This window comes from Perissodus microlepis, chromosome 12, assembly GCF_051167445.1.
Source record: "Perissodus microlepis isolate ML-2025 ecotype Zambia chromosome 12, ASM5116744v1, whole genome shotgun sequence".
NCBI lineage: Eukaryota > Metazoa > Chordata > Actinopteri > Cichliformes > Cichlidae > Perissodus > Perissodus microlepis.
The window spans coordinates 7,610,889-7,625,714 of NC_140472.1; the positions used below are offsets into that span (position 1 = coordinate 7,610,889).

At 39.5% G+C, this 14,826-nt stretch overlaps 1 protein-coding gene across 1 annotated transcript in view; it reads left to right on the plus strand.

Annotated features, from left to right (window-relative positions):
• The first annotated feature begins 3,835 nt into the window (after positions 1 to 3,835).
• The window catches only part of LOC146375739 (uncharacterized), a 36,886-nt gene continuing 25,895 nt past the window's right edge, over positions 3,836 to 14,826 (plus strand). Inside the window, exon 1 of the mRNA XM_084946736.1 lies at positions 3,836 to 4,048. Coding sequence (XP_084802862.1) covers positions 3,836 to 4,048 — 213 coding nt within the window. The remainder of the gene's footprint in view (positions 4,049 to 14,826) is intronic.

Here is a 14,826-nt window from a genome sequence, read left to right on the forward strand (position 1 = left end):
GGACCTTTCAATTATTTGTGGAAGGTGAACTCCATTTGCAGAATACGGCTACTCTTGGCGTGAAGTGTTTGAAATGTGCTCTTCCAAGCACAGGATGAATGGCACTACTTACTGTATTCTTATTACTGCTCGCTGCCTTTTCGGCAGAAGGTATATGGAGTGATGCCATTTATCATGCAAGACATGAGGCTGGGGTTTTACAAAACACATTTTCACCTGCAGGGAGTTTGCAAAGCACATCTTTGATGCATTTTCATATTTATTGGGCATCTTTATTTATATTTTTTGCTTGCAGTGAGCAAGCTAGCCAGGATACTCTGAGTGCAGGAGGCACTGTCCTCGTGACACAGGTGTCAGAAAGTATTGAGTAATTCAAATGTTGAATGTCCTGTGGGGATAAACCATAATTTCTTCAAGTGAACATGCTGAAAATCCATAAACAAACTGGCAGTGGAGAGTGTTTGATAGCTGGACTGCCTGAAGGCTTTATTGGAAGATTACTGTAAGTAGCCCCAGGAGGCCCTATAACAGATGATGTGACTCTCGCATGCATGCAGATGTGACAGATGCTATGCTTATGGATTTTTCAATGAGACATACACCGTGCAACTCCCAGGATCAGGAACTATAGCACCTAACAGGAAGCTGTCCTTTAATTTTCAGGCTCCTTAACAATCATGTTGTTCCCTCTAGTTCATTCAAGATTATTTCTAAAAATGCAAAAAGAAATAATTCCCTCAGGTATCGAGATTAATTTTGTAAAACAAAAATTATAAATATCATTGAAGGGACTGGTCTTTGTCTACAGTTTATTGCCAAAAATTCTTTAGGCATCATTTGCTCCACAGAGCACATTTTGAGATGTGATATCGAACTCTAGAATAACTTTCATACATTCACATTCTGGCAATGTTATTCAGCATGCTGCTTATCTGTCACTTTTGCTTAACAGAAATGACTCAATTACAATCTTTTATTAAGTGCCATGTTTTATACAGATCTCTCTGATGAAGAGAAGATTAACTCCCGAGCCTCTGATTTAACCCCCTAGCACCAAGACATTTACATAACTTAAAAAACAAAAAAACAAACAAAAAAAAAACCTGGGGGCTTCCATAAAATTTGTTAAATTCACCCCACTGGCTAACAAACTACTATAACTTAACTGGGGAAACCAGGTGACCTAAAAGACATTTCCCACTCATATTAATCACAATGATCTTCAGGATCAGGCCAGCCATTAAGCTGATATTTATGTAGTCTTAATAATAATATTGAATCAATCTGAATTAGATGGATGGATAGATGGATAGATGGATGGATGGATAGATAGATAGATAGATAGATAGATAGATAGATAGATAGATAGATAGATAGATGATTTATTTATTTTTTAAATTTGCTATTGAGACATGTGCACTTGAGATATGTATGACTGTGAGTGAACAATATTCTTGGTCATACTTTTGTCCTTTCTGAAATGAATGTTGAATGTGCATGTTGAGAACAGCTACACTGATCCATCATCGTCATTGTTTTTCTGATTTTTTGTGATTTCTAATAACTTATAGTAATTTTAATGTAAATAAGTTTCCCCTCCATGCCTTGCTTACCAGGTTTGTCAGTGAAAGTCTCTGCTGTATGTGGGGTGGGCAAAATAAAGGAGAGACAGGCGTGCCGTGTTACACACATTCATAGTCAAGAATTGCAGTGGGCTAAACAAATTAGGGTTAGGTGAGCAAGGCTCTGCTGCTTTCTTTCTCATCATGATGGTAATGTGACCCTGCTGTATGTGTTGTCACCAGCGCTATTGTTTTTTCTACTGGACCACACTTGAAGAAATTTGTTTCCTTAACGAATGCATGTTAACCTTTTCTATCCTTTCTAAGCAGCAGGCAAAAATTACATCCAATCCGGTAGGACTATGGAGAAAATCATTCACCCAATCATACAGTAGCGAGTATCTTGAGTAATCTCAAGATAGGCCTGTCCTACAACATACCCTGCTTTGTCATCATTGTACACACAATTTGGCCCAGAATATACAAATCGAACATTATAATGTTTTCATTAAAACTGGTGTCAGAGCTCATCATTTCATCAGGAGAGTCTTTGTTTGAGGGGATAGATCAAGGGAGGTGGGCATTTCAACACTGACTTCTCTTTTTCTGATACCCCCCAAAAACAAAACAAAACAAAAAACCCCAAAAAGAAACAGGGCAAGACAAAAAACAAAAAAATAATACACACATACCTCCGAGGACCAGAGCTGAATACGCATTCCTGTCTGGTTGGTCTCAGTCACTCTTTAAAACAATTTGGCCTTGCTCGCACTCTCTGTGGCCTTTGAACTACAGCTGCTCATCCCTGATGTTTGCTGCATTCGTCTGCACATTATTCTTCCTTAAAGATACAACAAAACACAGCAGGTAAGACAGAAAAATGAGAAGAAGCGAGAACATCATTTATCATGATCAGGGATGCAGCTTTGACTAGCGCCATGTGGAGGCATAGGCGTTAAGCAGCAGACATTTTTCACAGAAGAGGTATTACCCTGTGCTCAGATGGGCAGTGGTAAAGGTGGAGGATGTGCTTTGACTTTTAGATTCGTTTTAGGGTGAGAATAGTGGCGCCGTCCGTAAAGCCGATCTGAAAGTGGAACGAAGACCCGCCAGTCTGAGTTTTATGGCTCGTGCATTAAAAAGTCAATAAAAATGTTACTTTACTGTTTGTGCTAACTCCGAGCCACTGTAATTTAAAGAGATGTGAGTTGTATTGATTCGTTTCACACTCCTAATAGTCCCAGTGACACCCTTGGATGTGGATAAAAGTGACAGAGTTGTTGCCATAATGTATTTTTTAAGTAAAGAGCAGGTACACAAAACATGACTGCACCACTGGTTTTAATGGTGAAAGTATTTTAACTCAAATAAAGACTATCAGGTGTGTGGAAATGTAGCTTTCAATTTATTCAATTTATAATGGCAGGACACCACCTGCCATTATAAATACTGAGGTTTAACTACTTAGTACATTTTCAGACTGTGGGGTGTCCCATCCTTTACTGCATACTATACGCTTTAAATGTAAATCTACTAGTTTATGGATAAATATGGCTGATTCAGGACTCTTGTATTGCATCGAATCTGCAGAGAAGCTGCATTATATAAATATTTCAGGTCAGTTTTTACATAATTTCTCTCATTGCCTAAAACCACAGAGCCATATCCAGTCCTAAGGATCATGCAAAAACAGAGGCTTTTCTCCCCCAAAAGATCAAAAGTAATAATCATGCTTTGTTTGTGATGTCATACATTTTTCTAAGTTTGTTGTTTTTAGTTTTCAAACAATATTTATTTAAATACTAGAAGAAAGTGCAATTTGCTGAAAAAAGCATTGACAAGTAAATATGACAGTGGCTCAAACTCTATCAAACTAGTGAAAAGTTCTAAAACAGCCTTTAAATGTAACATATTCACAAAAGCAGTCTAAAAATCTGTCAGTAACGTGTATTTGCATAGAAAGGGAAGTGCACTTAAAGATGACTACCAAACCAAATCAGTGCACATGGACTCCCCTGTTAAAATGACCAACTTGACAGCAGAAAGAAATGTGTTTAATTCAAGGCAGTGAATTCAAGGCATATGAACATTCAGTCAATGGTATTGTATTCCTTAACATTAATATGCATGTATCTGCCTCTGTGTAATATCCCCACACACCCACCCCACCCCCCTCCACACACACACACACACACACACACACACACACACACACACACACACACACACACACACACAGTGGACTCCTCGAGAGCAGAGCCCTCCTGCAAAGGATGGTAACGACCTCCTGGCCAGATGAAGAGGCCCCCAGTTCCATCGATGCACCAGAGGCACCCCGCGCCAGGCCTGGGCCCCCATGCTTGCACCCACCCAAAACTTTGGTGACACACCAGCCAGGAGCCAAGGCCCCAAGGCCCAGCCAGAACCCCAGCCTCCCAGAACCCCAAGTCCCCAAGACTCCCCAATCTAGCCCTCCTTTATCCTTGGTGCTTTGTAGCGTTTTTAAGCTAATGTGTGGGGGTTTACCTTTCCAAAGGAATCAGTTTGATTCCTTATTGATTCTCACTGGTTTCTCATTGGCTCGGTTTTAAGAGTACACACTATTACTAACAAGCAATAATAATTTATTTTATTCATGCAAATTAATTACATGCTGTGGGTCAAATGTTTCTGCAAGTTTGTTGAGGTATTTCCCCTCATTTTTGTAATCACTGTTGGAGTTGTTACTCAAAAAAGTAAAGACTTTTAATATTTACGTTAACAAATATAAATCTAGGGCTACGATCCCGCACACCAACACAAATCCCAATGAGGACACACATCTCTAAGAGCTTTCTCTTAATAGAGTCATGGTCCCTGTGCCTCACCAGCTGATCCTGTATTTGGCAACATGTTCTCTCTCTCTCTCTCTCTCTCTCTCTCTCTCTCACCTGCCGGGGCGGTGCTCATTATGGGCTCCCGCCCCTGGCCCACGCACCTGCTGCCTATCAGGATGATCGCAAGGCCGATTTAAGACGGCAGCACTGTGTCACTCGTCGCTGGATCGTTGAGCTATCAGCGTCAGTCTCTCAACCATTAGTGAGTTAAACTCTGTAAAGTTGTTTCCGTCTGTTCGTCTTAACCCCAGTCTCTGTGTGCAGATCTACCCCGGACCTTTCCCTGCCTGCCTGTTTCCGTGTGGACGAGTGAGTGGATTTGTGTGTCCCCATTGTGGGGAGTGAAGAGAAAGCCTTTGGAGTGCGTCTGATTCCCGTCTTTCCCCTCACAAACCCCGGAACCCTGGACCCCCCTCCCCTCCCTCCAGCACGTTGTAAATAGTATCACCTGGTGTCGTTGTGTGAATAAACTGATTGTTAACTCTGTAAGGATTCCTGGTCTGCGCCTGAGTCCATTAACTAAAACGTGACAAATAGAATGAAAACCAGCATAAAAAAGCGATCGTTGCAGTGATTCTGCTTTAAAAATGTCAACCGGTAGAAAGGGAGGCTGCAGCCTGACCTCTCATCTGCTTGTTACCTGTTGAATTTCAGGGTCTGGATGCTGGGGTCAGCATTCACTCAGCTTTCACTCTGGGTTTTTGGCTAGCTTAGCATTAGCATGCTGTCTGTGCAGATGCTTGCAAAGAATTGAAGTTGTGTTAGCACCATAATGTGGTTGTTTCTGTCCTGGATGCACTTTTCCACTTATCGCTTTCTTTTGTGCAAGCAAAATAAAAGAAATGTCCATCTCCGTGTTCTAGACTGCATCGCTATTTTCCTCCTCTGGCACGCAAACTGAAATCAACTGATTGTAGTGAGTTGATTGATAGGCAGGCAGACGAACCAAGGAATTGTACTACTGGGAAACGTTTTTCTACAAGAACCGGTTCTTGATTTCCATCCCTACTATTGACAACATCTGCACCAGCTTCATGACCAAATGGAATGATTTGGTCATCAAAACATCAGATACTATTAGACTACAGTGCGTATCAAGTACAGTCAAACTATTGCAATAAAACAGGCAGAATCATAAGAAGAGCAGTTCTTTTGATGGTGTTAAATCTCAAGCTCAGATGTAAATGATAGTTTGGGCAGACCTTTGAGTAAAATGTTTACTTAAGTGATTTATTCAGAATTCAACAGAACAATTAAGAATCCCACAACAACATTCAGTAAAGACATTTGGTGTTGACTTTGTTGGACAGGACCATGAACAAACATAGTTCAAGGTTGCCAAAAATAGCAAGATAGCATTTTGCTTTGGTAATCAACTTTGATTACCACAATATAAATTATTATATGCTACATGTATCTGATATCTTCAGGAATATTCTGTGATTGTTCTACAAATTGAAAAATGAATAGATAGGTAGACAGACAGACAGACATATAGATAGACTGATAGATAGAGCAGACAGCATAGTCTACAGGGCGAAAAAGGAACCTATACATTCATAGACTGAATTCACTTGGCATGATAATTGGTCTATATGTAGGCCTACAGTATAAGTTCCTCAAAAAACCTTTTCACCCACTCACTACATATAGCACTGCTCATGAACTCCATACAAAATTTTAACAGGACTTTAATCCTATTTGACAGCTAGCTTGATACCCCAATGTCAGATTGAAAGAAAAAGAGAGTATTGCATCTCAGTAACAGATACAAGTAATGCCTCGCTGTCAGAAAGAACTCATACAACTTATTTGTTTGTCTCACGTTGAAAGCCAAAATGGATTGGGACGACAGACTTTCATTGGATTAACAGTGACAGCAGTCACTTTAACTCTCCTTCCACAAGGTGGAATAAACAATTAGATGGTAAAGCTATGTGGTTTCATCTCTTATGTAGAACCACACAAGACACTTGAACCCTCAATTGCTTTAGCAGAAATCCAAGGATGTCTTTGCTTATTTCATGTGCTTACATGTTATTAGAACAAAACCTTAAATTACAAAACCAGTCCAACCAGTGCACATAACTGCAGACAAAATAGTATGTCCCAAGTCCTACTGCAGCACCTGCACATGTATACACAAACAGATGGGTGATTTGGAAGCTAAACATCAGTCATCTCATTTAGCCCTCTTGTCTTATGCTTTCTTGTATATCATTTGCTAATTACACAACGCCATGATGCCAATTCCATTTCAAGATCTCCCTCTTGGTTTAAAGACAAGCCATTTGTTAGTTTCTCATTGTAAGATGTTGCGTGAATTAACATTAATTAATGTGAGGTAACGTGAATTAACATCAGTGTTGGGGAGTAACGGAATACATGTACCGCCGTTACGTATTTAAAATACAAAATATGAGTACCTGTATTCCGTTACAGTTACCGTTTAAAAAGGTGGTATTTAGAATACAGTTACTTTGTTGAAATAAATTGATTACAGGACGGTACTTTCCTGTTTCATATTGTCGCGGGTCAGGACTGTTTGGGTTTTGTTTGACAGCTATGTTCTGTTGTTCCAGGCTGCAGCGTTACGGTTGCCATGGTTACAGGGTGACGCTCTCTCTCTGCGTGTTTCCTGGGTGAGAGAGCGCCTTTTTGTTGTTGTTGTGCTTAGCTAATAGGCAGAATGCTACAGATATAGCTCTAAAGAATGTAGCATCATAGGCAGTGTAGTCCGTGCTGCAGGGAGAATGGACTGCCATACCCGTTATGTGTCTGTGAGCGAGGGAGGGAGAAAAAGGAAAAGTACGAGCTGTCATCGAGCAGAAACGGGAGCTGGAAGCATGTAAATATAATAATAACCACTGCATCCAAGAAGAGTGCCTGACGAGCCCAGTTGTAAGTAAGCTATTAAGACTCGACTGTACACTGTGCTCGTGTTTTCCTCCAAAAACAATAAGTTCCGTTGGAGCAGCCTTTCAACGCCTCTCTCTGTCTCTGGCTAGCAAAGTTGACCCAGACAACAAAGTAAAGCTATTTTTCGGCTACGAGCCCCACACGGAACCCAGGTATTAGTCAGAGGTCCATTTACTACGGTTCGGAGCCGCGGACCTTCAGTAATAGTAATAAATCACACAGCAATAGTACATTCACGTAGTTGTAAACAGCATGATAATATATTAAGTAATCCAAAGTATTCAGAATACGTTACTCTCATTGAGTAACGTAACGGAATACGTTACAGAATACATTTTGGGGCATGTATTCTGTAATCTGTAATGGAATACATTTTAAAAGTAACCTTCCCAACACTGATTAACATACTCTTTATCAAGGTAATATTCTTTTATCAGACTTATAATAAAGAGTCGATCATGATATAGTAACAGTAACAGGCCCTGTGCTTCAAATGCATAGAGGCAGAGTCCATCACAGCTGACAGAACCCGAGTTGTAGGGTGTGCAAAGGTGCCCCAGAGGCAGTTCAGCAGATAATGGCAGGATGTAAGATGCAAGCTTGGACAATGTACACTGAGAGGAACAACTGAGTGACTGGGATAGTCTGCAGTACGTTTGTGCCACATATGGATTAACAACACCACAAAGAAAGAGTAAGAAAATAGACAAATACCAAGGGCTGAAGGAACAACTATAGCAGATGTGGAAAGTAAAATCTGAAGTGATCTTGGCGGTAATAGGAGCATTGCGAGGTTTTTTTTGTTTGTTGTTTTTTACTTACTGACATTTTTTACATACAAAATAATATGAACAGCTGATGGTTATGTTTCTTTAATAGAGATTAAACGAGTCAACAGTGTTTAACAGCAGAACAAAAATAAATTACTGATTTATAAAACAATCAGCACATTTCCAACAAAAGTAATAATTCATTACTAAATATATAAAATAGAACCTTTGCCTCTACACATCTTTACTTTTACTCTTTGCTTTTCTGTTCATAATAGGATGTGCAACATTTTTGAGTGCTTACTATAAGCAAAAAATACATAAATCAATACATTTCCCCTTCAGGCTTACTTGTGGTTCCTTGTGTATTTAAAAGTAGAATGGGAGGCAGAGCCTTCAGCTTTCAGGGCCCTCCTCTGTGAAACCAGCTCCCAGTTGGATTTGGGAGATAGATACCCTCTCTACTTTTAGGGCTTCAAAGTAGCGAGGGTGTCTATTTTTAGGGTTTAAAACCTTCTTCTTTGATAAAACATATAGTTAGGGCTGGATCAGGTTACCCTGAATCCTCCCTTAGTCACAATGCAATTGCCCTAGGCTGCTGGTTGCTTCTGTTACTTAATTACTTCCAGGAAAAAGTAATTCTTTACATTATTCATTACATTACATTCATGTTTCTCTGTGAAATGAACTGAAACTCACTGTCACATAATTACCATTTAATAATATACATCTGAGCCTACAGTCTCACAAATGAACACAAATCCCTATCCTAATGAGGACAAACATATAATGTAGGGGTGCAACGATACACAAAATTCATGGTTCGGTTCAATTCTTTGGTGTCACGGTTCGATATTTTTTCGATACAAAAAAATGTTCATGCCTTTTTTATTTGTCATTTATTAAAATTATAAATATATATTTTAACTCAAAAGTACAGTTTTTAAATTTAATGTTGCTGAAACAACAAAGTAATAAAAAAAAAAATCTATCTGATCGAGAAATCACTCATCTTTGGAAAAGAGAGTTTATTACAGAGAAATGGCTCTTTCCAAAATAAAAGCTATACTATACGCTTCTTCTGGGCTATATTCTCAGCAGCATATTAAACATATCAGGTCCCCATAAGGAGAATCATGTGCTAACGGCTGTCTAAATGACTCAGGTAAAGTTTGTAGCATGCGTGCTTGTTGTTTTTGTCTGCTTCCACTTGTCTTTGCACTAGGATGCTGTCGGAGTAAATGTGCAGTCATATTCGTTGTGTTCCCACTAGTGCTGTCAGCGTTAATCTCGTTGAAATGACGTTAAAGCCACAACACGGCAAATCTCCGTTAACGAGCTACCGCGGATCGCCCCGTGCGTGGGGCTGGACGGCCAACACGTTAACGAGCTAACTGCGCTAACACACTAGTTCCCACCAATGTAATTGAGCATTGCGTGGCACATCCAACATACTGTTTTACTTTAGTCCATGACGCCCTTACCACATCTGAATGAGGGTGGGGGAGGTTCAATTTGCCATGTTGCAAGGAGAGCTTAACTTCTGTCTCGCTAGCTTGCCCTGCGCTCAGTGAATCTGCGTTCGACTACTCCGCCTAGGCTGCACTGTCGAACGCAAATCCACTGAGCGCTCAACACAGACAGCATCATCAGAAGGAAAGTTGATAAAATAAATTAAAAATTTTGTATTGTTCGATACATATGCGTACCGAACCGAAAGCACTGTATCGAACGGTTCAATATCGATACGAGTATCGTTGAACCCCTAATATAATGTTTCTCTTGTTATTGTGTTAGCAGTGCAATCTAGTTGTTTTAGTCCTGGATGCATTTTGCATTTTACCATATTGTTATCGCCCTTTTGTGCAATAAATGTAAAGTAATGTCCATATCCACACTGACTGCGGCCTGATGTCCTTGATCCTTAATTCTGCAGGTGGTCTCTTGTTGTTAAAAGAGAATTGTTCAGTTCCAAAGTGCTCACAATAGAAGATAGAGATCACTGGAGTTCTCTATCTCATATTGTTGGATCTTTATCTTATTATATAAAGGGCCTTGAGATGAAGGGTGTTGAGTTCTTATGCTATTTTCACAAAAGAACAATTAATAGTAATTGACTTTGTTTTTCAGGTCTTTATAATCTGAACAGTTAATATGTAAACGGATATAATGTTACATACAGCCAATCTATAACATACATAAGTCATTATTACAGGCTTGTCCTAATCCAAACAGAAATACTACCGCAATATTTCAGTTTGTAAGAGAAGAAAACCTGGCTGTCTCTACTGTCTTATACCACTTGAACTCCTTCAGCTATTCTTCGAAGAGATAAATTGTATTTGGCTCATTTTGTGAAAAGATAAGAAAGCTTGAATTTGTCTTAAAAAATTAGCTATGCCTAGAAACAAGGGAGGAAAGGGCCTGTCTGATGTGTATCTTTAATATTTCTCTCAGAGTGGCATACCCATAGTAGTCACATGATAAACAACAGGAGGTAGAACTGGGAATGACTAATGGCAATGGTGGTAAAAAACAAACTGCAAAATATTTATAAGGCTTGTGGCGACCTTCTAATATCCAGAAAACAGACAACTAAATTTAGTTTAATTAATGCACTTCCTTTGCTATTAGCATCCAACTTAGGAATCTTACATTGTATGCAAGCTGTGGGTAAAACATTTGTAAAGGTGTCTAACAGTAACAGACGCCAGATCTGGGGGCATATAGAAAAAAACTGAGATATCACAGTGGTTACTGAGCTTCACAGGTTGAGCTGAGTGATTAAACATTTTAGCAGTATTTACAGCTTAAAAGTGATGCTGATGCATAGCGTCATAAGGATATTGAATTGTCATAAGAATCCAGAAATAGCCATGGCAGCAATTTGGGGAATGGCCTGAGCCAGCAGAGGCACTTGAGCATAGAGTATTCATTTCTTGGGAGACTTCAAGCATTCAAGAACAATGGGATGCGGATTTATCTCACCACGGATCAATGGCATGTGTGACAGTGCAAAGTATTTGTCAAAGTGAGGGCAATATGAAGTTGCGCAGGAAGACACTGTGTTCGGAGTCTATATTTGCTGATGTCCTGTGACTGCTTATTTCTCCTCTGCTTGATGTTATCTCACATTTTTAGCACAGCATGCAAGATTTCAACATGTGTGTGTAAGATAGTAGTGAAGGAAGTATTCGCATTCTTAAGCTGTTGTTGGCTCAAAAATATATTTTACTCATTGTTCTGTCTCTGATGTTTGACATTTACTTTACAAACCAATGTATGTTCAGAGTACAGCTGTCATGGTTCCAAATTTTCATGATACATATATTTTGTGGATCAAAGATTGTGATATGTTATAGGTGAACAAGGTAGCTGCAGGGAGTGGTGGTAGTGGTTGAAACTGGTATAACTAATAAAAATCAAAGCATATAAATAGCATTAAAACCAACAAATGACTCTAACAGTATTCATTATTCAGTTTGTACACAAAATATCATGATACCTCAGTGCACTAAAACAGTAACCCAGCTAGGGAATTTTGGCTCTCTCACATGCTAATTTGTAGCTAATTTTATTTCCCAGTTCTCCTTATGGGTAGCTAAAACTGAGCCCAGAAGTACAGTAGCGCAATCAGGCTAACCACAAAGTCTAGACACACTAGTGAGTAAAGACACAGAGCATAGTATCAAATGTTAACAGAACAGTTACTGAGACGTTGGCTCAGACCACAAATAAACAGGAAAAAAGTCCTCAATACTTGGATCATCTCCAGATTCATTCAGTAACATAACAACAGCCTAACTGCACCTGCATGAGTGACTCAGTCTAACTTAGCAGCTTTGTGGTGTGAAGCGACTCTCTTCCCCAGAGTGAGGTAAGCAGCTGCAGACAGAGAAAGTGAGTGCTGTCAGTAGTACAGTGGTCTCTCGCTATAACGCGGTTTGCTTTTCGCTGTCTCGCTGTTTCGCAGATTTTTTTTGTGCAATTTTGCATGATGTTTTTTTTTTTTTTTTGACAGCGCATTGTGTTCTGCATCCTGATTGGCTCTAGACAATTGTCAGTCAATCTCATACCATGTCTCCTGTACAGTGCAGAATGCGTTCAGCTTGTCAAATTTAAATAAATCGTTGATCACTAGCAGTGTGACTCTGAAGTGCTGTACTGCATGTTTGTAATGTTTCTCCCCAACAAACACAACAATGTAGACGAAACATTTTCCACTGTCAAAGGCATCTGCAGGTGCCTTTGGTTTCATTCTATAGTACTGGACTTATTTTTCTACAAAGGTTTGAACTTTGAGAGTGTTTAAACAAGAGAGAAAAGTGTGAAAATGTTCATACCTGTCTGAGAAAAGTGTAAAAAGTGTGTAGTGAGGGGTTTTACAGCCTTAAAACATCTATGATAATTGTAAAAAATAAAGTTGGCTACTTCACGGATTTCACCTATCACGGGTTATGTTTTTTTGAACTCCTGCGATAAACGAGGGACGACTGTAGTCACTTTACTTTAATCAGAGATACATTGTATAGATACGCTTAGGCTGTAGGGAAGTAACTACTCAAATGACTGTTTCTGAAAGGGATGAGAACTGTTATAAATTAGGAAGTGTCTAACCTTAACTGTACTGTGCAGGATTGTGTGGGATATGATCATATGCTTCATTTCAACATGATAGCAAATTACAGCATCAAAAAAAAAAGGTCTCAACCTTCAAAGTTCATCACCCTACCAAATAGAAAGTGGCAGGGCGAGGAATAGTCAGTTTCATAGCCGCAATCCAGCACGAAACTGGAGCATCCACAAATACATCAGGAAGACGGCAGCTGAAGACTGATGGGGATGAGGAACTATCACATACGACCAAGCCCCTACATGAGGTGTACCGCTGATGGATAGATGAAGTGGTTGACCTCAAGAAACCAAAAATACAAATGGCTGACCTACAGGACACTACAGAAGCTCTGATCATAGACACACAACCATGGGCCATAAGCACCAGATTTATAGAGGCAGGAGTCTACCACAGCTGACAGAAGCCAAGTCCCAGACTGCACAAAGGTGCCTCGTTGATTATCCTATACGTAGTAGCAGAATGTAAGACGCAAGCTCACACATACATTGAGAGGCACAACCAAGTGGCTGGGATATTGTGCATGGACATCTGTGCCAAATATGGATTAGAAATCCCCAAGTCCTGATAGGAGACACCACCAAAGATAGTTGAGAAAAACAAGGCTAATATCTTGTCAGATCTCAAGCTCCTGTCAAACAAGCAGCTGCTGGCCAACCAAGGAGCAGAAGACCATAGTTGTGATAGATGGTAATCCGAGCAGACAGGAACATCAGGAAAAAGATGCATGAGAAAACAAAGAAGTACTAGGGGCTGACGGAACAACTAGAGCAGATGTGGAAGGTACAGTACAAAGTGGTAATAGAAACTGTAACCCCCAAACTTGAAAAATAGCTCTAGCAGATTCTAGGCACACATGGGAGGTTTCTGTCTAGTGGCGTTGTGTGTTTATAGCACGCATGTGTGTGTTTGTACCACCTTTGCAACACCAATTTTTCTTACCAAACCATAGTCACAGTAAATCAAACCAAAATCTCCCAGGTAACCCTGCTAACAAATAAACAGATACACAGATGGCAATGGAAACCTAACCTCCTTCACAGAGCTAATCATTGACTCAATTGTTCACTAAAGTCTTGTTTAGCATCTGGATTAACATGATACACAGTAAAACCTTGAGACCATGTTGAGGATGATTTAGGCATAGCTAGTATAAAAACCCTATAATACCCTAATACCGATGTCTTTTCTGATGCATACCAGAGATTTGAGTTTACTGAATGCATTTTTCATGCAGAAACTCATTTCCATTTTTTTTCTCCGCAGTATGAAAATCAACTTACTTTGATGCTTAAGATACAGCAAGTAATCAATCACAGGTGACAGCAGGCTTGGTTTCATTTTTGTCAAAGTTACCTTACTGTTGTAGGGTAATACAATACCAACTATTCAAATCAGCGTTCACTTAGAACAGCAACAATATAGCTTTGACTACAATAAAAGCAGACATTGTGTTCAGTGTGATTGATTTCTTAACTCATGAAAGCTTCAAATAGCAAATTTCAGTCCAGAGTGGGATTTTCATACTGTAGTGAATGAATGGAAAACAATTGTTGCAGAGGTAGGAGAAAGACATTCACCATTTTAAAAATGATTTTCATTGAAAACCAGTGAGAACTGACAGCCAGACAAGGACTTATTGACAAGAGCAACCCACTCAATCATCTTGAAGAAATCAGTTTCCAGGAACATTGTAGCATGTACAAAGAGACTAAGTTTTGTGAAGGTAGTATCACTGTGGGAGGTCAGACATGCATGGCTGTAATACAGAAAGAAAAACTGCACATGTTCTCCTTTCTCTAAAAAAAATACTTTAAACACTTAGAGCTGTTTGAATTGTGTCTTATATCAGTGTGTCAGCCAATTCATTTCCCATCTCTGTATCTAATATCTGAAAAATGTTTACCATTGCAAATTATTTGCATGAGAGCACACATGTGTACGTAATTCAAAGCAGGACTGACTTGAGGCTTTTGGTTTTATATAAGTCATTTTTTTCCTGAAACCTTAGTTTTGTTTCCTTGATTCTACCAAATGATGGAGTTGCTGTTGTAGCTTTTATGAGC